The 26,898-nt window shown below is 40.3% G+C and overlaps 1 protein-coding gene across 1 annotated transcript; it reads left to right on the top strand.

The window, feature by feature from the left end:
• Positions 1 to 1,558: 1,558 nt before the first annotated feature.
• LOC117526637 (ankyrin repeat and SOCS box protein 5-like) lies at positions 1,559 to 21,091 on the top strand. The gene is given in 11 exon segments (XM_034188688.1): positions 1,559 to 1,672; positions 2,988 to 3,118; positions 4,365 to 4,513; positions 6,717 to 6,769; positions 12,975 to 13,096; positions 14,324 to 14,431; positions 15,478 to 15,533; positions 15,535 to 15,629; positions 15,876 to 16,007; positions 20,380 to 20,571; positions 20,682 to 21,091. Coding segments are annotated over 11 exon segments (1,191 nt in total). The 5' UTR covers positions 1,559 to 1,647; the 3' UTR covers positions 20,810 to 21,091.
• The last annotated feature ends 5,807 nt before the right edge of the window (positions 21,092 to 26,898 follow it).

The raw sequence follows: 26,898 nt of genomic DNA on the forward strand, positions 1-26,898 counted from the left end.
GTGGGGGGGGAATCACAATTCACGACCACAAATCTTTATTACAGTTTATATGAAAAACGTGTGATTGCACTGCCTTTTTTGTAAAAAACAAAAAAACAAAAAAAAAAAAAGAACTGAGAGAGGTGGAAGCTTCTTAACAGGGCTCAATTACTTTCAGCATGTGTTGTAAACAGTCGAGTCACACTTAAAGTGTTCGTTATACAAGCTTTCCTGATTGTGTCACTAATTTGAGGTTTTCCTCATGTCAGGCTCCACATAAAATACAGTTCGCAGTCATGCTTATTTCAAGCAAATAAATATGAATAAATGCCCGTATTAAACGGCAAAGAGTGCTGTTGAATGACACAAACGACTGTGGAAACGGTGCACAGGGACAGACCTTCATTTCTATAGCACGGTAACAATGTAAACAGACAAATGTCACTGTGAGCTGATTTTAAAACAGAACTTACCATAAGTTTGCGTTGGACCGCTCTGTCACTTTGGGGAATATTCCTAATAGAAAGTATAATCCACCCTTAATTATTAAATAAGGAAGAGGAAAATTCCCAAACAGCTGACTTCACTCTGGAAAGAGACTTAATAAAGCCCACTCTGTCACCCCGATCCTAAAATGGGGGTCTTGGCAGATAGCTGGGAAAATCTGCGAGAAGAGGCCGGTGTGCATCCAGAGGGGAAGCCACCTGTGAGGCGCGCCCGCTGGCCTGTGCCTTCCGGCGGCAGGAGGGGACAGGGTGATGGGGTGAGTGCTCCTCCAGCTGCAGCGCAGGCTCAGCCCTGCTTTTCACCCGAGCCTAACAGTCTTTGTCCTAAAGATATGGATTTGGACTTTGGCTAACCCTTTGGCAGAGGCTATGTTCTTAAGCAGGATGTGGATGTCAAATAACAGGAACAACCAGAATAAGATAATGGAAGACCACACTTTTTAATAAGGAGGGTCTTATTTTATTAGAATTCTAATGATGATTTTTTCTATTTTGAAGAAGCCTTATTTGAAAGTACGAGGACAGCTCTTTTAAAGAGCATTTAAATTACATTGTGCGTTAACCTCACATCTGTTCAGTGGCTGAAAGAAGCAGTTTACTTGCAGTTTGCGCATGTAACAAAAACATCAGCTTTTAAACCTTCCAGTGCTAAGCAGCGTTTGTGTTATAAATAATAGCAGTCTGGTTCACATTTTGTGCCTGTATCATGACATTAATTAACTTGTTGCTGCGCTCCTTAACACGTGTGCCTTATAAATAAATAATGTGGCAATTAAATTAATTTAGCTTCTTCTTGCATGAAGTGGTAAATGTGCTTATATTCCCGAAAATACAGAACTTAACGAATTTTGAGGCAGTGTGGCTGAGAAACGTCTCATAACTCACTTTGTACAAGACAGATATATTGTATTTTAAACTGTAAAAGAATGTGTAAATTAGCTGTACTAGCTAAATGAGTTGTACCCGGGGCAGTTGTTCACACAGACACAAGCATTATACTGTTTCTTTTTCAACTTTCTCCAGGTGTAGTACTGGCATTATGATGAAAGATTAATGACTTCAAGTGTGTGATAGTCTTCCACAATGAAGGTTGGTCTACACTGATGAGAACCGTCCACAGCGTCATCAAGAGGACACCGAGAAGATACTGGCTGAGATCGTCATGATAGATGACTTCAGCAACAAAGGTCGCCTTTTGGAACTCGCACTATAATTAATGGATTGCCTAACTTGGGGCTGGCCAGATGTGCTCCTGGTGTGCACCTGCCCTGCTTCTCCTCTGCTCCACCCACAGCTAATTAACTCTATTAGGCGTGCTCAGACCATTAAGGAGCTAGGAAATACCAGAGTTTAATAATCATGTGTGAGCTGCACAGGTAGACATGAAAACATGCAGGGCAGTAAATGGTTGAAGAAGGCGTCCTTCCAGGAACCAGGGTTCATGTTATAATTTGGTCTGATTATTATGACCTAATAAGATCATCTGTGCACACTGCAGCTCCTGATATTGTTTGGGTGTTGATGCACAGTCTGGCATTGTTTGTCATTTGGTGGATAGTTCCTTTTGAATGGAGGGGGGAAATGAGCCTTTTCCCCCACCATTATTGTATTTGTATCAACAGTATGTGATAGCATTAGATGTCAAAAGTTAACGTTTTCTGACTTTTACTTCCTGCCACAGTGACGAGGACAAAACGGGTGTTGTTTTACCTTTAACCAGGACAAAAGACATGCAGCGAGAGATGGAATTGTTGAAGTGCAGAGAGTCACCAGGTTTTAAATTGGTAACATGAATGATTTGTGTGACATTACAGAGAGGAATGTCTCTGTAATGTCATATAAAGCAGTAACTTTTTAGGAACCAATAGCACTAAAGCTCCATTTTTAATAGAACACTGCAATATCCAAAAATTCTCTACTTTCAATTAAGTAAATTATAGTCGATTTCTTTCTTCGCCTGTTAAATAGGTGATAGTAACCTGCCTTCAGTTTCCTGCAATTGTTTTCACTCTACAAATAAAACGGACCATGGTTCAGTTTAATCCAAACTGTGACCACCTCCTTTGGTTGGTTTTTCTGAGTAGAAAAGAACTTGTCCTTTAGCCTATTTCAACATGTAGCCGAGGACAAATCAAGCAGAGAGTGCAGAGATTTGACATTGACCACTTCAGTGTATGAGTTTATATTATGTAGCATTTCTGTATCACTTTGCTCACGTTTCAGATCATCTTCTGAAATCTGTGATCTTTTCAGGCTTCTCTCTAAATTGACGTATTAAATTGGATGTGGCAGGATGGGAAACAGTTGTGTTGCACTGTGAGAAAGAGGCAAGCAAGCGCTGCGCAGTCTGTAGATTGCGGCACAGAACCAGGATGGATAGAACAGGGCACACTTATGAAGTGCACATATTACTTAATCAGTCAGATCTACTGCACATTGTGTTCTTCACTCTTGATTCAGTACACTTTTCTTTGTGGCCCTCTTGTGTGAATATTTGTGCAGTTCATCTTAAGGAGCGTTTGGAGGAGTACATCAAGCAATGGAACGGTCTGGTGAAACTCTTCAGAAATGACAAGAGGGAAGGTCTCATCCAGGCCAGAAGTATTGGAGCCAAGAAGGCCACTAAAGGACAGGTATGATATTTTTGTTTGATTTCACTCTACAGTTATAACTTATCACTACTACTGCTGATAGTACTGTATCTGCTTTTATTACTGGCTACTTTTGATGGGGCTACTACAGTACTTTCAAAATGTTGGTGACTTTTGTTATAGTCTGACACTGAGACTTGACAAGCACCCCTCAAATTTATAATTTGGGTGTAACAGTACACGTCTCTTATGATTCAATATATATTATGGTTTCACAGTCATGGTACAGTTCAAATGATTATTGTCAGCTTTCCTCACACAAGTATAGAAGAAACGATTTACACAAAATTAGAAAGGTGGAATAATACCAATAGTTGGCTTGAGTTACAGTTTCTACATCCTGATCTTTCTGTTTTTACATTACATTTTGCATAATTATATTAAAACAAACATCTGAACATGACAGTATAATTCATAGGCAGTGTTGCAGATCTCACAGGTTTTTTTTTTTTTTTTTTTGTGAGGTCTTATTGGAATTTTTTGTGGTTGTTTTAAGCCCCAGTCACACTGTGATGGATCAAGGAAACTTATGAGGAACTGATTCTGTACCTTCATGTTTGTTTTTGTCCAGCAAAAGTCATTTTCCCATCTGCAAAATGTGCACCTTCTGGTGTCAGCCAAGACCGTCTGAAAGTTTTGCCGTATTCAGAACTTGGAGCGGATATCAGGCAGAGAACTTTGCCACTGCTTGCTCATTTTTTGCTGTTTTGTCCTCTGCATGTCATTTATTTTTCCTGCTGTTGTCCAGCTGTTCATTCTGGTTGGTCAGAAGTCCAGTAAGCTGAGAAGGACCAACATATATATATATATTATATATATATTATATATAAAATCTGAGAAGACACAGGAGCATGTTCAAGACAGGAAACATGACGTCATGCTTCCAGAGCACCATACACTTTTCAAATGCAGCTTATTAGTCTGTAAAACAGGATAATACTTCTGCCCAGTGCAGACCTCCGTGGAAATGTGAAGTCATGTGTCTGTTATTGTCCCAACTCCATGAGAGACTGACGTAGTTACCAACGGAGAAAATACGTAACCAGTCCTTTTTCTCTATCTGCCACAATGTAACTGGGCATTTAAACTTGGGTGCCAAGTGAGAATGAGGTTCTTGAACATTCCTGCAGTAGTCAGCACTCCTTTTGTTTATGTGGTCATGTGACGGGGCATTTGGTAAAGCTGATGGCTGTTACCATCACATCACTGTACACAAAATGTGTTCCAGGTGCTGATCTACCTGGATGCCCATTGTGAGGTTGGAATCAACTGGTACGCTCCACTCGTTGCTCCTATTTCCAAAGACAGGTACAGAAATGGCTTCATACACACATTAATGGTTGCTGTCAATGAGGCATTATTTATACTGGTTTGCAGGTTGTTCTTATTATTGTTATGTTTGCTGTTATTGTTTTGACAGTTCATTATTCAGTTATGTTCATAGAGGTTATATATGAGAACTAGAGTCCACACTCCCAATGGTGGCTACTAAACGCAAATGTCCTTTTCATGGACAGCGACATGACACCTCCTAACCAGGCAAAATATTGACAAAGTTCCTGGATGTTAATGCATTTTCAGTGGGGATTTGCAACTGAACACACTCAGAAAAACGCTCGCAAAATACGTGTTAAAATGCCATTCTGACCTGGATATCGAGCCAGTAAAATTAATTTACATTAAATTATGTAAGGAAATTATTACACTTACTCTGACACACACACACACACACACACAAAAATTCCCAAATAGTATTGAAAGTTACACAGATCTGATCTGTTCCAGCTCTAATGCTGATTATTCTGAACACTACTGATCATTTATTATTTGTCACATTGCATGTGCGATGGCATGTATCATGCATTTTCGTTTAATTTATCTTGCATTTTGTACCATATGTTTCACTCTGTCGAATGACTCCATAATTTTTTTTTTGTCACAATTCTTCCATGATAAAAGGAAGCAAAATCTAGTAGCCACACTGGTCGCAGGGACATCTTTATAGGCTACAAGTACTGTCAGATGAGATTAGACAAGTTGCTGTGTAGCGCACACGCAATGCACTGTTGAGACATAATTCACCAAGTCAGATCACCACCTGTGGTTGCAATGTCTGTATGGCTCTATATGTTAATTTGTTCACAAATAAATGGTCCACCACTTGTGGTTACACTGTGTTCCCCGCTTTACACATGTTAATAATAAGCCAAGACATGCACATCTGCTTTCCTGGCAGGACCCCTACCGGGCAATATATGATTGATTGTTCTCAAAGCTGTCTCGATAAAGTGTATTCGGTTTTGATCACTCACTGCATTGTGGCAGTTGCAGTGAGTGGTGACAAAGGTCTGCTTTTCCGTGAAATTAAGTAACACGCATTCGCATTGCTAGAATATGACATTGTCGCACTTTCTTTTGCTTTGCACAATTTCCATACTTTCACAGTTTTTCAGTGGATTGAGGAAAGGAGATATGTACTCCTCCTCTGCTCAGTGGTGTGTTGGTGGGGGAGTCAACTGCTGGGCAGCAACAGACCCATCTGTGCCCCGCTGCCTTCTGCTTCCTGTTATGAGAAGAAGCACCTGTTTAATTTTAAGTAAAATATGAAATGATACAGATCTATTTAGGTGTCATATAAAACAGATGATGAATGTTTTCCATTGGTGTCGATGAAAAGAATAGTTTCATTTGGTGAAAGATGGACCATACCATTCAGCTGTGTTTCACTTCACTGAAAGGTATAGTCCATCTATCAACTCATGCAACTATTCTTACATCGATATGTGAGATGAGTGCGTGAGTACTCGCTCATCACTCATCTTCAACTGCTTATCCGAAATGCTTAGCTGGTTCAGGATGTTTCTGGATCTGGCTGGTTTCCAGTAAAAAAAAAAACAAAAAAACAATCAACCACCACCACCAGTCTAAATAGAACCTGGTTAATTTAATAATTATTCATTGATGCCTGAACCGCTGGCACTGTGCCACAGTTTTGCATTATGTTATCCACAGATGGCACAAAACCATGCCCCCTTCACAGATTCACATTAGGCTGGGTGCCCACTGTCTGTTTTTGTCAAATGATTGTGCGATCGGGTGTTTTTCTTCTCAGAGTGATTGGCCAGTAGAAACAACTTTATCAGTTGACTTGTCGATTACAATCTACAATCCATTCCTGCAATATTTTTTGATGTAGACACACACAGATGATCCAGTGATCCATAATCAGGCAGTGGATATTTCTGTGTTGCACGATTGTTATGACCATGTCAGGCTCCAAGAAGCTGAAAACTGGGTTACAAAATTGCCAATTGACAAATCTTGACGTGACAAAATCACTCCGTGGACACCTGTCTGTAAAGTAGAGAAAATTTTTTGAAGAGGAATGTGTCTTCCTTTCCTGACGCACATGACAAAAATAACATAAGTGGATGAGATTTGATCTCCAGATGGCATCTAGATCTTATTTTTAGTAGTTGAAGCATCTTGTCTTGTGTTTGGCTGGTTCTGTGATCCTGAGTACTGCCTGTACAGTCATTCAGGCATGAGTGGTGGAGTTCTTTGACTTCCACTTTTTCAGAATGTCGTACATGTACAGGTGGTTGGATGTGCCATGGGGAGATGGAGATATGGGTATGTGTGGTAATGGGAGGTGTTACTGATGGAACAGCTGTTGTGACTGCACACTGGCACTAAATATAAGCTGAAGAAAGTATGCTCTTCTCCTGTTGATGTTGATACGTCTGCTTGGAGCTTTTCTGTTTTGATGGAAAATCTCCCACTTCCTGTTAGGTTCTAGAATGAAAGAATATATTTGTAATATGAGAGAAGAGAAGGGAGTATCATGTTCTTCCTCTTAGAGTGTGTTTATGTTTAACCTATCTGTCGAATAATTCAAACTTTCTTTAAAACAAGACAAACGATTATCCAGCTGAATCGTTGTTGTTTACCTTTAGAATTTGGACTACATTAAAATATGAGAATTAAGTTGAAGAGTTCTGTGGTCCCACTGTACGTCTCATAAAAGTGGTAATGTGACTGGAAACATTGATGATGATGCCTGATTTTGGACAAACTGTTGAAGAATCTACCTGTTGTCACCTCTCAGAAGTGGGACAAAGTCACTGTCAAGTCATTGTCAAGTCATCAATCTGCAAGTCTCAAGTCATCTGCAAACAATTGGTGGTCATTATGACTTGAGAGTGACTTGCTGGTGACTTCGTCCAGCCTCTGTCACCTCTAGCACTTCTTCTGACTCTTTCATTGTGTCCAGCTTGAAATGGCACACATTCTCTCTCGTTTCTCCTGCAGTCCATTCACTGGTTTTTACCTCTGTCTTACATAGATAACCTTTAACCTTTGGCTTAAATCTTTGGTTACACCACCATTGGTGGGCACAGTTCCACGAACCTGCTAACCGCTAATTAGCGAAGCAAGCCTTTTTTGTTAGCATATTAGCTTTTCAGCTAACTCTGAAAACCATCAGCGGACCAATTCGCTTCCACTAAATTTAGTTCCACTAACTTTCAGTCTGCTAACATTTATTTTTTTTGCTGGTAACGTGAGTAAAGTTTTATGGCCAAAAATGTTTGTAAACCCTAAAATCAAACATGTTAGTTACTGTCTGTTGTGTGTCTGAAACAGTCTGTTCTGTGGAGATGAGCTCCCATAGCATAAATCGACAGTTAGTGGGTCTGCTTTAACCCTCGGGGTCGGTGCCATCGTATACATTGCCAAATACAAGTTTATTAAATGATACACCGTTTTTTAATGATATTAGATAGAAACTTACTTTTTTTGCTGAAAAGTACACTCCTCTGACTTTTGTTTCAGCCGTCCACCATGCTTGTAGTCCTCATAGAAGCTGTGTGATGACGTGCGCAATGTGAGTGTCCAATCTGAATTGGTTTACCGACACATGGTTTTCCAATATCCAGTCATAGGGCAGAGTAGTCTCACATGGTAGGCCAAAGATTGTTTGTAGAAGCAATGTGTTACTCTTTCGCATGTGAATACTGTCAACTCCATGGAAGTAAAAAGTTTGTGTTGTAAGTCTTTGTGTAATAGCAGACAGAAATTGCTTTGAGATGTGGCATAAAGACAAACAAAATGCATAGACCATTTTATATTTGTTCAAAATGTGCATTTGTGTTTATTGTTAGAACCTTTATTTTGTACAAGATCCCAACTACCTTTATAAAGTGTCAAAATAGTTGTTTGTTATAGTTTGCTGTGTTTGTTGATTAAATGTGTGTGAAAATTATTTCCGCTTTATTTTTTTCTTTTCTTATTTTTGATTGTAAACCTTTATTACACTTATAAAACACCACTATAGCATATATTTCTGAAAGTACAGGTTGTCCTGACAAAAAAGAGACATATTACTTGATTGTGGGATGCAGGGTGAGCTTTTAACAGCAATAATAAAACATTTATGCCAGGCAAGTGCCCTTGGACCCAGGAGGGTTAAAGACAGTGTGTACATGCACATCTTTTACTTTTTAAAAGTGAAACGACACTTATTGTTGTATTTTTATGTAAACACAAACGTACGTGGGTTTTCTTTGGTGGGGAAGCTCAGTGTGACGGATAATGTGTAGATTTTCCCAGTCGCATTGACGGGGGAGCCGTTCCTGTATTTATAAATATACGAGGTCTGTTAGAAAAGTTTATGACGTTTTTTTTTTTTTTTTTTTGCAAAAACCTGATGGATTTGAATCAAGCGTGCTTGCATGAACCAACATTGAACCTTTGTGTGCATGCGTGAATTTTTTAATGCCTGTCGATTGCGTCCTTTGCTGGCAAGCAGCATTTGTGTGAGGTCGTGTGTAGTGCTCTTCGCGGATTTTCATTGCAAGGAAAATGACGGAATGACTGGAGCAGCGCTACTGCATCAAATTTTGCCAGAAACTGGGCGACAGCCAGGTGGAAACAATTCGGACGATTCAGATGACTTTCGGTGACGATCCTATGGGCATCACACAGATTAAGGAGCGGTACAACCGGTTTAAAGACGGCCGCACAATGGTGGAGAGCGAGCCACGCTCCGGTCGGCCATCAACATGCTGAAATGACAATATATTTCCAAAGTGAACGCTGTGGTGATGCGGGAACGTCGTGTGACTATCCGAGAAATTGCGGAAGAGGTGGACATCAAGACTTTTTCGGCACATTCCACTGTGACAGAAGATTTGGCCATGAAAAGAGTGGCGGTGAAATTCGTGCCGAAGCTGCTAACGGCGGAGCAAAAGCACCTTTGTGTTGAAGTCTCATAGGACATGCTGGACTCCAAAAAATGATGCCCACCTCTTCCACAATTTCTTGGATAGTCACATGAAAAGCCACCGAAAGCCGTCTGAATCTTCCGAATGGTTTCCACGTGGCTGTCTCCCAGTTTCTGGCAAAATTTGATGCAGTAGCGCTGCTCCAGTCGTTCCGTCATTTTCCTTGCAATGAAAATCCGCCAAGAGCACTACACACGACCTCACACACAGGGCTGGATCCAGAGTGGAAATCTGACAGATGCATTTTTGCCCAATGATAAAAAAAAATCGTACGCGTCTTGTTATTCATTAATCTTCATTCTTTTATTCATGTGCAACATACACTGTCACACTTCTTTTAATATATTTATTATACTTCATGGACCATAGTGAACACTTATTTATAAATATGATGTCCTAAAAAAAAACACTATAACAAAAACTGACTGTGAACAGGATCAAATTTATTGCCAAATTCTTTCAGTTATACCTGAATCTATATATGATTTGTTTTTTTCAGTTGATAAATCAATAAAAATATGACTGCATATGTTCTTAATAATATTGAGATACAGACAGTTCACAGAAGACATTTTCCATTGATACCAATCAAAATTAGAAACAGTCCAGCAGTAACAATATTCATCATCTCCATGACTAATATACTAAAACAAATACATCACAACTGTACACATATCACAGTTGTGATATGTGTACAGTTGTGATGTATTTGTTTTAGTATATTTAGATTTGTTGTGATTTGGCACTTTATAAACCAATTAAATTGAAATTGAACTCAAATTAAACATTTCATTGAGTCTTAAAGTAAATAAATTGAATTGAAGTGACATTTCAGACATTAATGGCATGAATGTCTTTCCATATATCTGAGCTGATTCTTACAGCTGCTGTGCTTCACTTCAGGAATTTGTAAAGAAAAACAGCACTTTTCATTTTAGGAAAAAACATTTTAGTCGATTGTAATTTCTTGTCTGTATTACAACGTTTGGAAAGAGGTGTCGTTTTATTTAAAGCGGCAATTCATTTTGAAGTTATTCTGACCGGACTGTCTCGGCAGAGAGCCGCTCAGCGTTTTGAGCTGTGTGAACGGAACCGAGGACGATTCTCATTTCTTGACAGCAACAAACAAGAGTCCCAGTTAGTGACTTTAATATACACAAAAGTGACTCGTGATATTTTAATGGCTTTGCGAGGGGTTACGAAGCGGACTTACCGCTTCTGAAGAGCAGCGACTCAGAGAGCCACGAGCCATTGAATCGAAGCATTGCTTCAATGGTTCACAGCTTCAAAGTGGAGTCATGCTGCAGAAAAGGTTGATTACAGACCAAACTGTGAATATCTGACTTTTGTACGTCCGCATGACTCTGAAAAATCCGTATAACTTATGGACTATAGGTTGACATGAAAACCAAAGCTGTGTTCACCGTGGGGACATGTTCGGCACTATTCGGGATTATTCAAGATTTTTTTTTTTTTTTTTTTTTTTTTTACAGATGACGAACGATGCGTAAAAAAATTTACCGATGCAACTGTATTGGTCCAAACCGGTCTGGATCCGGGGTTGTCACACAAATGCTGCTTGCCAGCAAATGACGCAATCGACACGCATGCGCACAAAGGTTGTTGTGAAAGTGTAGGAACACGGACCCACAACAGGGGGCGCAAATGAACGGACAATGGAGAAAGTCAAATAACAAAGCTTTACTGTTGTGAAACTTGCACAACAAACACAACTGATTTCAATTTCGGGAACAAGCCGAATTCCAATGGTGTCGTGTGGGCAGGCTCGAAGGTAGGAGACTCTGTCCAAGTCGAACCGGAACCACCCGATTTCCACCGCCACCGAACCCCGGGAATACTGGAGCCGCCAAGTCCCGAACTCCCAGGTGGCCACTGCCTCCGCTCGTCGGATCCGGTACTGCTGGCGAGGAACAGAAACAGTCAGATGTGGGTGCGGCTGCACCCAGCAACACGTAGGGTGGAAACACCACCTCCACCTCTCGTCAGATACAATACTGCAGTGTAGGAATGTGAGTACTTATCCAATGACGTCCACACAGTCTTCAGCTGTCCTATACACAAGCAACAAGGTATTAAGGTTTTAATCAACAGAATGATTGGCTGAGTTCGTTACCTCCTTGGTAGTGCGATATCTCGGCAATGAGGTGGAGATGCCATCCTGCTGATATATCCCTGCAGATCCGGTGATTGATGACAGCTGTCGCAGGTGATGGGTGACAGCTGTCACCCTGGCTGCTCCTGTGAGGCGGCAGTGCCCTCTGGTGCCTGGAGCCCGCACTCCAGGCAGGGCGCCCTCTGGTGGTGGTGGGCCAGCAGTACCTCCTCTTCAGCGGCCCACACAACAAAGGTTCAAGGTTGGCTCATGCAAGTACACGTGATTCAAATCCATCAGGTTTTTGCAAAAAAAAAAAAAAAAAGGTTGGATATTTTTCTAACAGACCTCGTAATACAGAGAAACTGTGACCATTAATACGGTGAATTACTGCTTTTTATAAAGATGATGACTGTGTTTGGGATTTTGTGTTTTATTTATTTATTTTTTGTGCATTTGTTTTGTGAATGCAGTGCCGTTAATGGTTTATAAATATATAATACAGAGATAAACTGTGACTTCTAATACTGTGATTTACAGCTTTTTATAAAGATGATAACTGTGTTTGGGATTTTGTTTTTTATTTACTTATTTTTCATGCATTTGTTTTGTGTTTGTGAACACAGCTCCGTTAACGGTTTCTAAATACTAGGGTAGGCTGAAAAGTTCTAAGGCTCACTATAATGCAGTTAATGCATTACTCCTTCATGGGGACCCTTAGAACTTTTCAGCCTACCCTCGTATATAATGTAGAGATAAACTGTGACTTCTAATATTTGCGATTTCTTGCTTTTGATAAAGATGACAGTGCTTTAAGTTTTTATTATTTTATTTAGTTATTTTTAGTGCATTCCTTTTGTGTTTGTGATCCTGAATTTACCCAGCAGCCCCTACTGGCTTATCAGTAGCCAGCAGTGTAATGCATGTGTGGCCACGATCAAGTCAGGACTAAAAGTTAGCAGTTAGCGGTAACTTCCGCTAAATTTTTTTTAGCGGTTTATTTGGGTCAGCATTATAAAAGTTAACTTTTCAGTTAGCGACTTTATGGTTATCGAAGCTAACTTTTCAGTTAGCTGTGCCCACCACTGCACAACACTGATACCCTCTGCTGTTTGTTCGTTCCAGATTACACTCTTGGGGTTATTTATGCATTTTTGCAACTGCTTTTTTAAGAACTGTCAATATTGTAAACATTATTACAACAGTGGGTGCAAATGCACAGATATCACAACCGCTGTTGTAAAGAATGCTAATAATCTAACTAATGCCTGTTTACTTAAACAGTATATCTACAGATAATTAGTCAAATATAACCATTTGCCTCATAATCATTACAACAATGGGTGAAACTGTACTGCAAACTCGTATTGTAATAATTATTACAGTAGCAGGCAAAAGTGCATATGGGATTTCAACTCACATTTCTCTTTACTTACAATAGAACTATTTCTGTGTCTTTCGGCTGTGTCTGTCACCTGTCCAGGGTCCTGGGCAGATCGCTCACCTCTCCATGAAGCAGCCTCTCAGGGTCGCCTACTTGTTCTGCGGACTCTGCTGGCCCAGGTAACAATGATTGGTTAAATATGACATCTATGAGTTACAGGACATAATGCAATTAAGAATTTCCTATTATTATAGGTCATGATGTAAAAGCAAAATTAATGCCTCAAAGTAGAGTAAACACAGATTCTTTAAGAGTGCTGCTGCATTTGAACTTTTTAGGTAACAAAGGTGTCAGAACTAGAGGCAACGCCTTAAGAATTTAGTTATGTACTGTATGATTGTGAATTTAATTTAAGGACAACAGCAAAATTGTTCAGATTTTTCCAACTATTTCGATATCTGCTGTCACCTCAAGTAGCAACACTGTTTTATTCAGGATATATGCAATAAATTAATGACCAGTAGGTGGGGAAAAAGGTGGAGACAAAGTGTATTCTGACATTTAATAGGTTGCATTCTGGCTCCCCTTTGTTCAGTGATTGGGTGTTTGGGTGGAATCTACAAATTTCCTGACCTTGTTTTTTGTGGGTGATACTGCCATCTTTGTGGACTCGATGGATGCCCTGATTGCTGCACTAGTGAGGAGTCAGAGTGTCTGGATTTGTGATTTTCCTGGATCAAAAGTGAGATCCACTTCCTGAACTTGGACAGCAGAAGTGCATCTGTATGTGGTGAAAGTGTCAAACTTGTTGATAGTTATTTTGTCATTCAGTCCTCAGCCTTTGAGATCGAGAGACACCTGTGAAGAGTTTATGGAAATATGAGAGGACTGGACAGAGAGATGTTGCGATGTTCATACCTTTGTAAGAGAATAAAGGTCCAAGTCTACAGGGTCCTGGTGCTGCCAAGTCCCACTATATAGTTGTTAGACCTGAACTCTAACAAGTGAATTAATGTGGGCTATGGGACTAAGACCATGTGCCATTCCAGAGCATGAACCAACATGCAGGATTCTTAGTGTTGAGGATCTCAGTAGCTGAAGAAAGCTAAGAGGACCTTCATGTTTACCTGACTGCAATGGATAAACAGCTACTTTTAGGAAGCGAGAGTGGACTGGTTGTCTGCCTGGATGGTCTCCAACCAGAACCCAGGGCAGTTCCAATCTGTGGTGGATACTATGTTGCATGGCACCAGTACATGCTGTCAGACCTGATGTGATAAAATCCTTCATTTCTACAGTGACTGCTATTGCAGAGTGTATAATTTGATATTAAAAAAACAAACAAAATGTACATCCTTAAAGACAGCGGCCATCAATAAACAACAATGTATCTTTTTGTTTTTCAGGGGCACCACGCTAACATTGTCACCATTGACCAGGTCACCCCCCTCCACGAGGCGTGCCTGTCAGGCCACCCTGCCTGTGTCAGGGCATTAATACATGCTGGAGCTAATGTAAGTATTTTACCCTTTTCATCATTTTTTTTGTCTTTATGAAAACTGGAGAAAAATCTAATTAACTATATGTGGCTTTAAGCACTTAAATCCACTTTTAAAATATGTTGAACAGTCACTGAAGGTGTAACTTTGCAGTATTTTTTAGGTTGTGTTTTTCTATTTCTGAAAAAAAAAAATACTGTTTGAATGCAGAATTTTTTTAACTGTTACATGCAGGGGATTACCATGCTGGATGAGAAATGATTACAGATAAAGAATGTAATTTGTTTTAATACTGCAGTACAGTAGATTCACAACATCGCAAACGATTGTTTCAAATTTACTGTATTGTTCTGAATGTAAGATATTAAGACATATTTTAGGAAAAAGACTTCTGAACACCAAACCTTTTCATAAAAAGAAAATGTGTGTATGAGGAGTGATTTGAGAAGCCTGACCAAAGAAAAGTGGGATGTGGTTCTCCATCTTTTGCATTCTGAGAAACCAACATTTCTCGAAAATGTGAAATATTGAGAAATGTTGTTGAGAAATTTTTAGCTGGAGAAACACATTATGCTTTGCATTACACTCTGTCACACTATATTCCTTGGCTGCTTGAAAGTTGTTTGATGACTCTACTGCAGTTGTCACCATGAGCATAAAGTTTACATCATAACTTCTCAGTTGCTAGTTAACTTACCTTGTCTTTTGAGCCATGTTTTTTTTAGGACACTTAAGCTAGTTACAGAGGCAGGTGACAGGTCACTTCAGTCCCCAAGGCACATTTGTATCATAGGTATTAAGCATCATCTTCTGTGTGCCATATGCATATGACATAAAAGTCTAGATCCTGATTTATAAAATTGTAAAATTTTTTCCCAGATGAATTTACAAAACAAAAGCAAAAACAAACAAAAACAACAGCAACACATATCTACAATAACACAAGAATTCAAAGTTTAAAAGAGAGACCACACAGGTCTTCAGACAGCCCCTTCCACCACCTATTTGTGTGCATTATAGTTGCTCTTTGTGTGTGTGTGTGTGTGTGTGTGTGCTCTCAGGTGAATGCTACCACCATCGATGGCGTCACTCCGCTGTACAACTGTTGTGCATCCGGGTGTTGGCTGCATGGAACTGTTGCTGCAGAACGGAGCAAATACTCACATGCCACACGCACACTTCCCTTCAGCTCTGCATGAAGCTTGCAAGAGAGGTACAGACAGCACCAGCCTTAACACGAGCTCATGATTTTTGTAGATTTGTATGTACTTTGGCTGAATTATATACCTGACATTTGTATGATGGGGTAAATGGGAGGATAAGCAAATTACAGGAAGGAGAAGAAAGAAAAGTGATTTAGAGAAAATGAAAGTTGAAACAGTGCCACACTTTACATTAAAACGTTTTGTTTTGACATGTTAAAAAAATGGCTCTTTATATTGTGCATTTGTGTTTATAGGTAATAGCCACTGTGTGGAGACTCTGTTGTCTCATGGAGCAGATCCAGACTATGATCATCCCCTGGGCTCACCTCTTTACGTGAGCTGCTTGCACCAGCAAACCGCCTGTTCCCGAGTTCTGTTACACAGAGGTGTGTCTACTGCCCCCTGCTGTACACAAGACACTTTGCATTTGTAACTGAGTGCATCTGTACTATTTCTTTTGACATACTACAGGACTGATCATCACTCACATTTATATGCTGCCTGTTGGCTCATGCTTCTTTTCGCCTGGAGTTGCTTCTACAATTCAGTGATTTATTTATTTATTTATTGATTGATTTATAAATGTTTACTAAAGTCACAGGGAAATCCTTCCATTTTCTACACCCGCTTACTCCAATTAAGGGTTACTGGGGGCTGGAGCCTATCCCAGCAGTCATGGGTGTGAGGTAGGGTGCACCCTGGACAGGACGCCAGTCTATCACAGGCCTGTCACAGGGAAATGGACTGTAAAATGTATTGTGCTTCTGTGACGTGAGACATGCAGGAGTGGCCTTGGTAGGTTTTTGAGTTATTGTGTTAACAAACTGGAGGGGGTCAACATTCATTTATCTTTCTGTTCACTCACTGTATTTTACAGGGTACATGCCGTAGACTGTATATACGAGGTCTGTTAGAAAAGTATCCGACCTTTTTATTTTTTGCAAAAACCATATGGATTTGAATCACGTGTGATTGCATCAGCCAACCTTGAACCTTCGTGCGCATGCGTGAGTTTTTTCACGCCTGTCGGTTGCGTCATTCACCTGTGAGCAGTGGTCCACCCCCCTCGTCGGATTTTTATTGCGAATAAAATGTCTGAATGATTTGGAGCTTTGCTGCATCAAATTTTTCCAGAAACTGTGAGAGACCTCCAGGTGGACACCATTCAAAAAATTCATATGGCTTTCAGCGACGATTTTATGGGGATTACACAGATTAAGGAGTGCTCCAGTCGGTTTAAAGACCGCCCACAGTGTCTGAGAGCGTGGCGCACTCCGAGCGCTGATCGACAGGCTGAAACCCCGCTGAAACAACCAGATCATTTCCAACGTGAAGGCTTTGTTGATCCGGGACGTCGTCTGACTTCCACAAAAAAGGCAGAAGATGTGGACATCAGCACTTTTTCGGCACATTTCACTGTTACAGGAGTTTTTTTCATGGAAAGAGGAGCGGGGGATGCGCCACCGTGCCACTCATGGCGCGGCACAAAACCACCTCCGTGTTGGTCTCACAGGACGGCTTTCAGATGGCTCAGACGGTTTCGGTGGCTTTTCAGTCATGTGACTATCCGAGAAATTGTGCATGAGCTGGACATGCCCCAACATGTCCTGTGAGGCTTCATCACGGCATTGCTTTGCGCCATGCGGAAACGTCCCGACGCACGGAATTCCTCCGCACGTCTGTCTCAATGTGCCGAAAAAGTGCTGATGTCCACGTCTTCCGCAATTTCTGTGCTAGTCAGACGACGTCCCGGATCAACACAGCGTCTAGTTTAGAAATGAATGGCACATTCCACTGTTACAGGAGTTTTTGTCATGGAAAGAGGAGTTATTGTCTCCTTCATAAGAACAAATTCACACACACTCAGGCACGTGTTTTTTTATAGGAAGGCAGGACTTCCTGGTTGTCTCATTTAAAGCAGTTAAACTTGGTGCATGGGATAAATACAAAAGTTGTGAATTAAAAAAATCCCAAATCAAAACAAAAGATTTCTTCAGAACAATTTAGAAAAATGTTTTAGTGGCTACAGTAATCTGTGCAACATATGTTCTTTGCAAAATTGGCACAACATGAACACAGTGAGCATGATTCAGTGTAATTTATCCTACTTTTATCACCTTAAATAAGGTGGTATTGTGCAATGTAGCAATTTTCACTTTGCATGTCAGTTTTTTTCCTTCCGATTTTGTAACGGTGGTAATTCTTGGCCTGTGTGCATGTATTTGTTGTGTGGTGGGGGGGGTGAAGGGTTATTTTTCTGCATATGATGTATAGAAGAAGAAGAGAAGAGGATCATATTTAACGTGGGTAGCCAACGAAAGCACGAAGCTTGTTTCCAGAAGGGCCCACGGCACGTGTCTCTCACTCCTTCCCAGCACTGTTGTTAAGAGTGCCAGTTGGGAGCATGGCTGCGATCGGGACGCGAACCCAGATCGCTGGCGTCCCAGTCCAAAGTGCAGACCATTATGCCACCATCTCGCTATGTATAGCAGAAGAATCTGAAAACACTCAGAATTGTGGGACTTTGGAAATATTTAACATTTAATGACAAACACATGAAAATGTCAGAGGTAGGCTGTGCTAGTGCTACGATATTTTAATGCTTCTCCAATGTGGCTAAATGGTAAATTCCACTTCGGCCACACTATGTATGTGGAAATGATACAAAAGCAATTGGCAGATAAATCCACATCGGCGGTTTCATCAATATATCTGAATCGTTACATGATATTATGATTATGCCCCCTTTTATAATTATCTTATTTGATCAGGGATATTTTCATTTAGAAATCTGCTCCTTGAAAGTGAAAACCTAGATGAAAACCTTCATGAATTAAAAATCTTTACACAGTGTTTTTCAAATTTGTGGTTGTGTTTAATTAGTTATGGTTAAAGGTAAAATGAGCATGCAGTGCAAAAGTCTGCTGTTCACACCAGAGAATCATATTTTCAGTCTTATGTCTATGACTTGTGTTTTCATGTAAACATTAAGATTTAGGCTGTTAGTGACCATCCAGTGATTCACCGGGATTACGTTGTGCACTTCCGTGACTGGTTTCATAGTATACGGCATTCATAACAAACGGAGATGTCCGAAACCAAAGTACTTGTGAGTACTTGGGTATTTCAGACAAGTGACGTAGCTATTCAAAGTGTCCCAGTGTGCGCTTCAATGGAATGTAGCTGCTAACGTTAAGAATGGAGGCACAGTTTAATTCCAAAGTTTGCATAAGTGTGATGTCGTGTTATGATGACACATTTTTAAGTGAAACTGTTAATTTTGATGCAATCATGGTAAAAGCTGCGGCTCCAAGAAGGTTTATGTGCAGCTGCGGCCATGAGTTATAAACGCAACCTGTCAATAACAATCTCTGCTGGAGGATCAGTTTTGTGCACGATTAGTTATGAGTGTTGTTATCAATAAAATTGAAAAAAAAACATCTGCTGCTGGGGAAAAACGAGCATCTCATCAGCTGCACAGTACACACACAACACCACACCACACACACACACAGAGTGAGTTTCGCACCACACAGACATACACACCTTCCAGCTCCAAATTCACTTTCTCTCAAAGTAACAAAAAAGAAATCTTGCCACAACACAAAAGGGGTAAAATCCTGAACATGCCAGACTCACTGTTCTGTTATGGATTTAATGCCAAATGTAAACTCTGCATAATCAAAGAAGCCGCGTGCGCGCACTAGATCACCAGCTGCAGCTCAGCCGCTCTCACGATTGTGGCACGTAAATTAACATCCATTAACTCCTGGAAATAATGTATTCTGACTTTTTCCAATGTAACAAATCCACCTCCGTGTCCAGACAGTCTGTTCAAAAAGAGTCATGCAGATGTCCCCGCGTCCATGTCCACAGCTTCAGTAAACCAGCATCCACACAAACAGCGTGTCACCACACTTTAGGTAAAAAAAAATCTGACACTCTGGAAAATGTTAAGCATTTTGGGGTGAAGTGTGTCGTCTCCTGTCTGTAAATCCGAGTCATCACTTTCGAACGGCAGCTCAGAAGCTTTGTTTTCATACAGAGCAGGTTTGTTTCCTTCTGTCTGTCAGTCATCGAGATGTTTCTGCTCATTCTAAAATGTGCGCCACACACTGAAAAATGCAGAGAATTGCAGAGTGAGACGTTTTTTTTAGTACATGTGTGCGGAGAGACTTACAATCATGAGTACTTTAATGTTGTCTTGCTAACTGGGAAATTAAAAACCGTGCAACATGTTCTTTAAAGGGGATTACATCTGATGTAAAGTCTGCTATGAATGGAATGATACACAGGTTTTATAGGGTGGCAGGATTACGTGCTTGTAGACATCTCATTTGACAGAATTATATTGGTGCATGCGATAAATGATCAATTAGTCCTTTTTTGATGGTGAGAAGAGAGATTTTAATATGCAACAAGAAGGATACTCTAGAGTGCAGAATTAATATTTGTGCATTTTTAACACAATTACATTTCTTCTAATATAGTAATTTAATTACAGTCTCTAAATGAAACATGAAGCACTGCACTGTAAAGACATACTCTAAATGAAGCACAAAGCAGTGTACTGTAAAGACAGACTCTAAATCAAGCATGAAGCAATGTACTGTAAAGACAGACTCTAAATGAAGCACGAAGCAATGCACTGTAAAGACAGACTCTAAATGAAGTAGAATAATCTAATTTATTCCAGTATTTTCTGTGTTGCTGCGTGTTTGGTTGTATTTGATATATTTTGCCTGCGATCTTTTCCAGGAGCGAGGGTTAACGTGGGCCGAGGCGGTGACAGTCCTCTCCATGCGGCTGTTAGACTGGACAGTGCTGATCAGGTCTTAGTATTATTGGACTATGGAGCTGATTTCAACCTCAGAGATGGCAACAACCAGCGACCTGTTGATGTAGCACCCTCTGGTGGAAAGACACAACAACTGCTCCTTGCATATGAAGGTACCCCATTATGTTCTGCTGTAGTTCCTCACTCTTGCGCTAGTTGTCAGTTATACACAGACATGCTTCAGATTCTTGTTGAGGTTGTCGCTCTGTGTCTCTCCCTCCAGTTTGTCCGAGGAGCCTCTGTCAGTTGTGTCGTTTCCAGATTAGGAATCTGATTGGTCGGACTCGGCTGAAGCTCCTTCCCCTCCTCCCTCTCCCTTCTTTGCTTACCCAGTATCTGGAGCACACGTAGGACGACGTGCCACCAGCATGAAAACGAAACGCTCCTATGTTACTCACAGTTTCTTTAAAAGACAAATGTGCTGTTTTTGAGGTTTTGATGGAATGACCGACCGATTTGCATTGGTTTACACGTTGGTGACATTTGTGCATTTGGGGTATCTGCTAAATCTGCAATATGGAGCAGATGTAGATCAAACTTAGTGTATTCATTGAGAGTGCCAGTTTATGAGTTATTGAGGCACTTTTCTTTTTTTTTGGTGTACAAAATGTACACCAAATGGGCTTTTCAATATTACATTCAAATGTCCACAAAATACACAATCCGGTTCAAATGTGGATCAAACTTTGTCAGGTGATAGTTAGTGCCGGTGTCGCAGACCAAACAGTTCGCCCCTAAAAATTGGTCCGACCTGCCTCTGCGCATGCGTCACTTCGGAGCTCAGCAGCTCATCTGAGAGTCTGTTCACTCAAAGCGATCAAATGGATTAATGCGATTATTAACCATCATGTCAAGGTAGAACCTCTTGAATAATTCTAAAGGCAGTTTTAAGCAGTTTTAAGCACCGATACTTGGTGACTCTGAAATGACTGATGTGCAGTGAACGCATCAGCTGGCAGCTTGTGTAGCTGCGGCGCTCTGATCGCTTCCTCTGTCTTTTATGATGAAATAATGCTGAATTTATGTGGAAATGATTGTTGTACAAAAGCTTAAGATATCTGTCGCTCAGATAGATGACGACTGGAGTGCAGTTTGAAGCAGAAAGAGGTGATAATCTGTGAACCGCGGCTAATGACGTATGCGCAGTGAAGGCAGGGTGGGCCGATTTTTAGGGGGGATCGTTTGGTCAGCGACACTGGTCTGCACCTCACTTTCAAATATCTGTGTGATTGTGGTACACTTGTTTAAAAATAATGTAAATATACATTATATGGGGATTTCAATGTTAAATTTAAATGGCCACAAAATCTGTTATCTGGATCAGATCCACATCAAACTTTGGTAGTTGATAAAGGATATCATCATACATAATGCTGAAAAAGTTTGATCTTTTTTGACAGAGTTATGAATTTTTGAAAATTCATAAAAGGGATTTTTCCAATTTTCCAAGATTTTTCCTGACTTTGACCTTTGACTTATGACCTTGAAAATGGAATCAGTTCTTGTCTATTTCATAACCATATATGAAAAATGTGGGTTCCAGGCTGTTCACAAACAGACAAACAAACAATGGGCAAAAACATAAAAAAAAACACAGCCAGTAAATCGCTGCACAGGTCACGGAGGTCTTAAGCATGCTGTGTCATACATCAGTGATTTTTTTTATTGCAGCAAAATGTCAGTGAAAACACTCATACAATTTATACTCAACAAAAATATAAATGCAACACTTTTGGTTTTGCTCCCATTTTGTATGAGATGAACTCAAAGATCTAAAACTTTTTCCACATACACAATATCACCATTTCCCTCAAATATTGTTCACAAACCAGTCTAAATCTGTGATAGTGAGCACTTCTCCTTTGCTGAGATAATCCCCCACCTCACAGGTGTGCCATATCAAGATGCTGATTAGACACCATGATTAGTGCACAGGTGTGCCTTAGACTGCCCACAATAAAAGGCCACTCTGAAAGGTGCAGTTTTATCACACAGCACAATGCCACAGATGTCGCAAGATTTGAGGCAGCGTGCAATTGGCATGCTGACAGCAGGAATGTCAATCAGAGCTGTTGCTCGTGTATTGAATGTTCATTTCTCTACCATAAGCCGTCTCCAAAGGCGTTTCAGAGAATTTGGCAGTACATCCAACCAGCCTCACAACCGCAGACCACGTGTAACCACACCAGCCCAGGACCTCCACATCCAGCATGTTCACCTCCAAGATCGTCTGAGACCAGCCACTCAGACAGCTGCTGAAACAATCGGTTTGCATAACCAAAGAATTTCTGCACAAACTGTCAGAAACCGTCTCAGGGAAGCTCATCTGCATGCTCGTCGTCCTCATCGGGGTCTCGACCTGACTCCAGTTCGTCGTCGTAACCGACTTGAGTGGGCAAATGCTTACATTCGCTGGCGTTTGGCATGTTGGAGAGGTGTTCTCTTCAACTTTATGCGAAGGATGTGTTGCACTGCATGAGGCAAATGGTGGTCACACCAGATACTGACTGGTATCCCCCCCCCCAATAAAACAAAACTGCACCTTTCAGAGTGGCCTTTTATTGTGGGCAGTCTAAGGCACACCTGTGCACTAATCATGGTGTCTAATCAGCATCTTGATATGGCACACCTGTGAGGTGGGATGGATTATCTCAGCAAAGGAGAAGTGCTCACTATCACAGATTTAGACTGGTTTGTGAACAATATTTGAAGGAAATGGTGATATTGTGTATGTGGAAAAAGTTTTAGATCTTTGAGTTCATCTCATACAAAATGGGAGCAAAACCAAAAGTGTTGCGTTTATATTTTTGTTGAGTATATAACCTCAAACACATGAAAATGTAAAAGGTGGATACAAATTCCTTTTGCAATAATTATTTTACTATTTCATCCAGAAATTTAAATTTTGAAATCTGCTCCGTGAAAGGTAAAACCTGAATGAAAAACTTCATGAATCAACAATTTTTACACAGGGTTTAACAAATATGTGGCTGTGTATAATTAGACATCCTGAAGGGTTGAACAAGCGTACAGAGCAATGTGCAGTGGTGCACCCAGCAGAATCAGATTATAGGACTTATTTCCTTGACTGTGTGCAAAGCAGCAAAACAGGAAAATAAAAGACAACTGTAGCTCATCATTTCCTCTGGCTTTTGGAATAGCCTCAGTGCTACGGATGTACCAAAATAATTTTCAGATTAATGGATATTTACCTCTATTTTTGTTATTTCATCTACGTTATTTTTCAAGAACGTTAAAACTATATTATTGGGCTGCTGGGTGTTAGTTTTGGCCTGGCCGCCTCTCAAGCCTGTAAAATTGGCCCCGTTTACATGCTCCCCAGAAACTCGATCATTATCTGATTACTGGAGTTATCTGATTATCCAACCAGCCCGCCACTGTCGCCTGTTTACTTGCTCTAGGAGTTGGTAAGGTTGGATCTTACTCGTGTGAAGCAACTTGAGGCAGCTTTCTTGTGATATGGTACAGTATAAATGAAATAAATTGAATTCAAATGGCCATGTAAACAGCAAAATGTGATATGCTTTATTGGATAACGACCATTATCTGATTATGTGAAATTGGATTAACATATCTAAATTTCTTCCCAATAATCCAGTTTCTTCAGTATATGTGTACCATGAATCTGATTTATTTCATTCTTTTACATCTGCATGTGTGTAAAAGCAATTGCCACTCACATTTCTGGAGGTACAGCGGGACGCACTGTTGTCTACTTGGGGCTCATAACACCCTTCATCAGTTCCATGAATGCTCTCCGAGACATAACTGAAGTTCGTACATTGGTGAATTCCTTGAGCACCACTCTATCCCACCAGTCCTTACTCCAAATGTGCATCCAGCCAGGCCTCTTACACAGGATGGTGTCCTTTCACAGTCTGTTGTGGATGCACAAGGGATGCAACGTCTCTTGTGCGTTGTTTCAGCATTCTAAAGAGCAAATTTCTTGGTGATCTATGATGTTTATAGACATATATGCTAGATTTGAGTGGAGTTTGCTGTGGTGTAAACACATGACATCATATTAACTCACTGTTTGTGTGCCAGGACATCAAACAACTCCACCACACCTCCTCGCTTTTTCTTCAAGACATGGAGCTGCACTCCATGTTGTTGCTCCGTGGGTCCTTTCCTTTCTTCACTTTGGAAGAAATCTGACTAATGGACTGAAATCATGTAAACCAGGTTTTTCTGATTATCGCTTTTTTACGAGTATATGTCTGATAAGATTATTACCGTTATCTGATTACTCCCACTTATTGGATTATTATGGTCATGTAAATGGGGCCATTGAATATTTTTATCTTTTAAGTGTCTAATTGTGTTGCACCTCAACCTGACTGTTTGTGGGTTCTACACATGTCATTTCTGGATATGTCAGTGGAAAGTGTTGGCCTTCAAATGCCTCCATGAATACAGTGTATAAATACTAATAAATCATGTCATGTGAGAGCTATCCAGCTGATTATCATGTCTTTGATTTATCCGCGTAGAAGCAGTGAGCATGAAGGAGTTTAGTGTTTGCTTTTATATAACGGCTGAGTAGATCCTTGTCCTTTGATTGGTGCTTTGTATATCACATGGATTAATTCATCCCATTTGTGTTGCATTGCATTCAGAGTGCAAATTTGGTTCCATACGTTTGGTACCATTGCACTCTGTACATGTGTGCACACACACACATGCGCACGCATGCCCTCGTGCACACACGCGTGCTCGTGCATGCGCATGTATGTGCACCCACATGTGCTCGTCCATGCATGTGCGTACACGTGCTTATGCATGCACATGCATGAACGCCCACACAAAACAAATCCACTTTACTGTCTGGAGGCTGTTGGCAGAAAGTTGGAATGAAAAGCTGGACTCATTTCTCGTGATTTTTTTTTCCGCTGCACTGAGGATGTACAGTCTTTTCTTTGAGTATACGCGCGCGGGGGACAACAACTCTATTGAAACATGATTTGATTGAGCTAACTGACACTGCTAATTCTTGTAACACACACACACACACACACACACACACACACACACACACACACACACACACACACACACAAAACAAATCCACTGTGCTGTGTGGAGGCTGTTGGCAGGAAGAAAGAATGAAAAGCTGGACTATTTTCTGACGTGATTTTTATTTTTTTTTCACTGCACTGAGGATGTACACATCAGTGTCTTTTTTTGGTAGTACAGGCATGCACAAGCACCGACCCGGTTGTGTGTGTGCGCACGCACGTGTGGGGGACAACGAGCTAACTGACGCTGCTAATTCTTGTAACACACACACAAAATCCACTCCACTGTAAGCCGTCTGGATGCATGAAGAACTGTTCAGATGAAAAGCTGACGTGATTTTGGTTGGACTGAGGAACTACACAGTCTTTTTTTTTTTTTTTTAATGTAAGTCTGAAGTCAGTGCACAGCATCACTGGACTACATGTCACAATTTGGACAGCAGCAGTGGAACACCAAAATGTAAGTCCCTTTTCTGTTGTTTATAAATTAAGAAAATATCAAATGATAATCTATTTTAGCCATTATATAAAACAAATAATGAATGTTTTTACATTCTTTCAATGGAATGAATATTTAATTCGGTGAAAGCTGGAACATGCCATTCAACTTGGCTTTACCTCGAATGATGCGGTATGTTCCAGCTTTCACCTCATGAAATATTCGTACCATTGAACGCATAAACATTCATTATTTGTATAACAATCCACTTTTCCGTGTGTGTGTGTATGTATATAGAGTTTTATGCATTTTTGATCAAACATAGAATGTTTGAGGGTCTGCCAAGAACAAAGTGATTGAGTTGGAGAACAATCAGTTAAATGCCAAGATCACACAACAAGGTCAAAATTTTGGCCAAACCCTTACACAGAGGTTTCATTTGTTGGCTTCCTAAACAACAACAAAAGTCTGATCCTTTCCATCATCTTTATATATGCAGTGCATCCAGAAGGTATTCACAGTGCTTCACTTTTTTAACATTTTGTTATCTTACAGCCTTCAAAAATGGAGTAAATTCATTTTTTTTCCCACAAAATTCTCTCACTACACCCCATAATGACAACATGAAAAGTTTTTTAATTATTTGCAAATGTATTAAAAATAAAAACCCTAAGGTTTTTTTATTTGTACATAAATACTTATATGTACATATAAATACTTATGTCCATAAGTATTTACACCCTTTGCTCAGTACATTGTTGATGCACCTTTGGTGGCAATTACAGCTTTAGTCTTCTTGAATATGATGCCACAAGCTTGGTGCATCATATTCATTAATATCACTTCATATATATTCATATTCATTTATATCACTTTGAGCAGATGGAATCAGTTAATCAGTGAAATCACCTGGTGGACTCAGTGGCTGCAAAGAAAACCTGCCCCCTCTTGGCCGTTTCTGG

This window comes from Thalassophryne amazonica, chromosome 15, assembly GCF_902500255.1.
Source record: "Thalassophryne amazonica chromosome 15, fThaAma1.1, whole genome shotgun sequence".
Lineage (NCBI taxonomy): Eukaryota > Metazoa > Chordata > Actinopteri > Batrachoidiformes > Batrachoididae > Thalassophryne > Thalassophryne amazonica.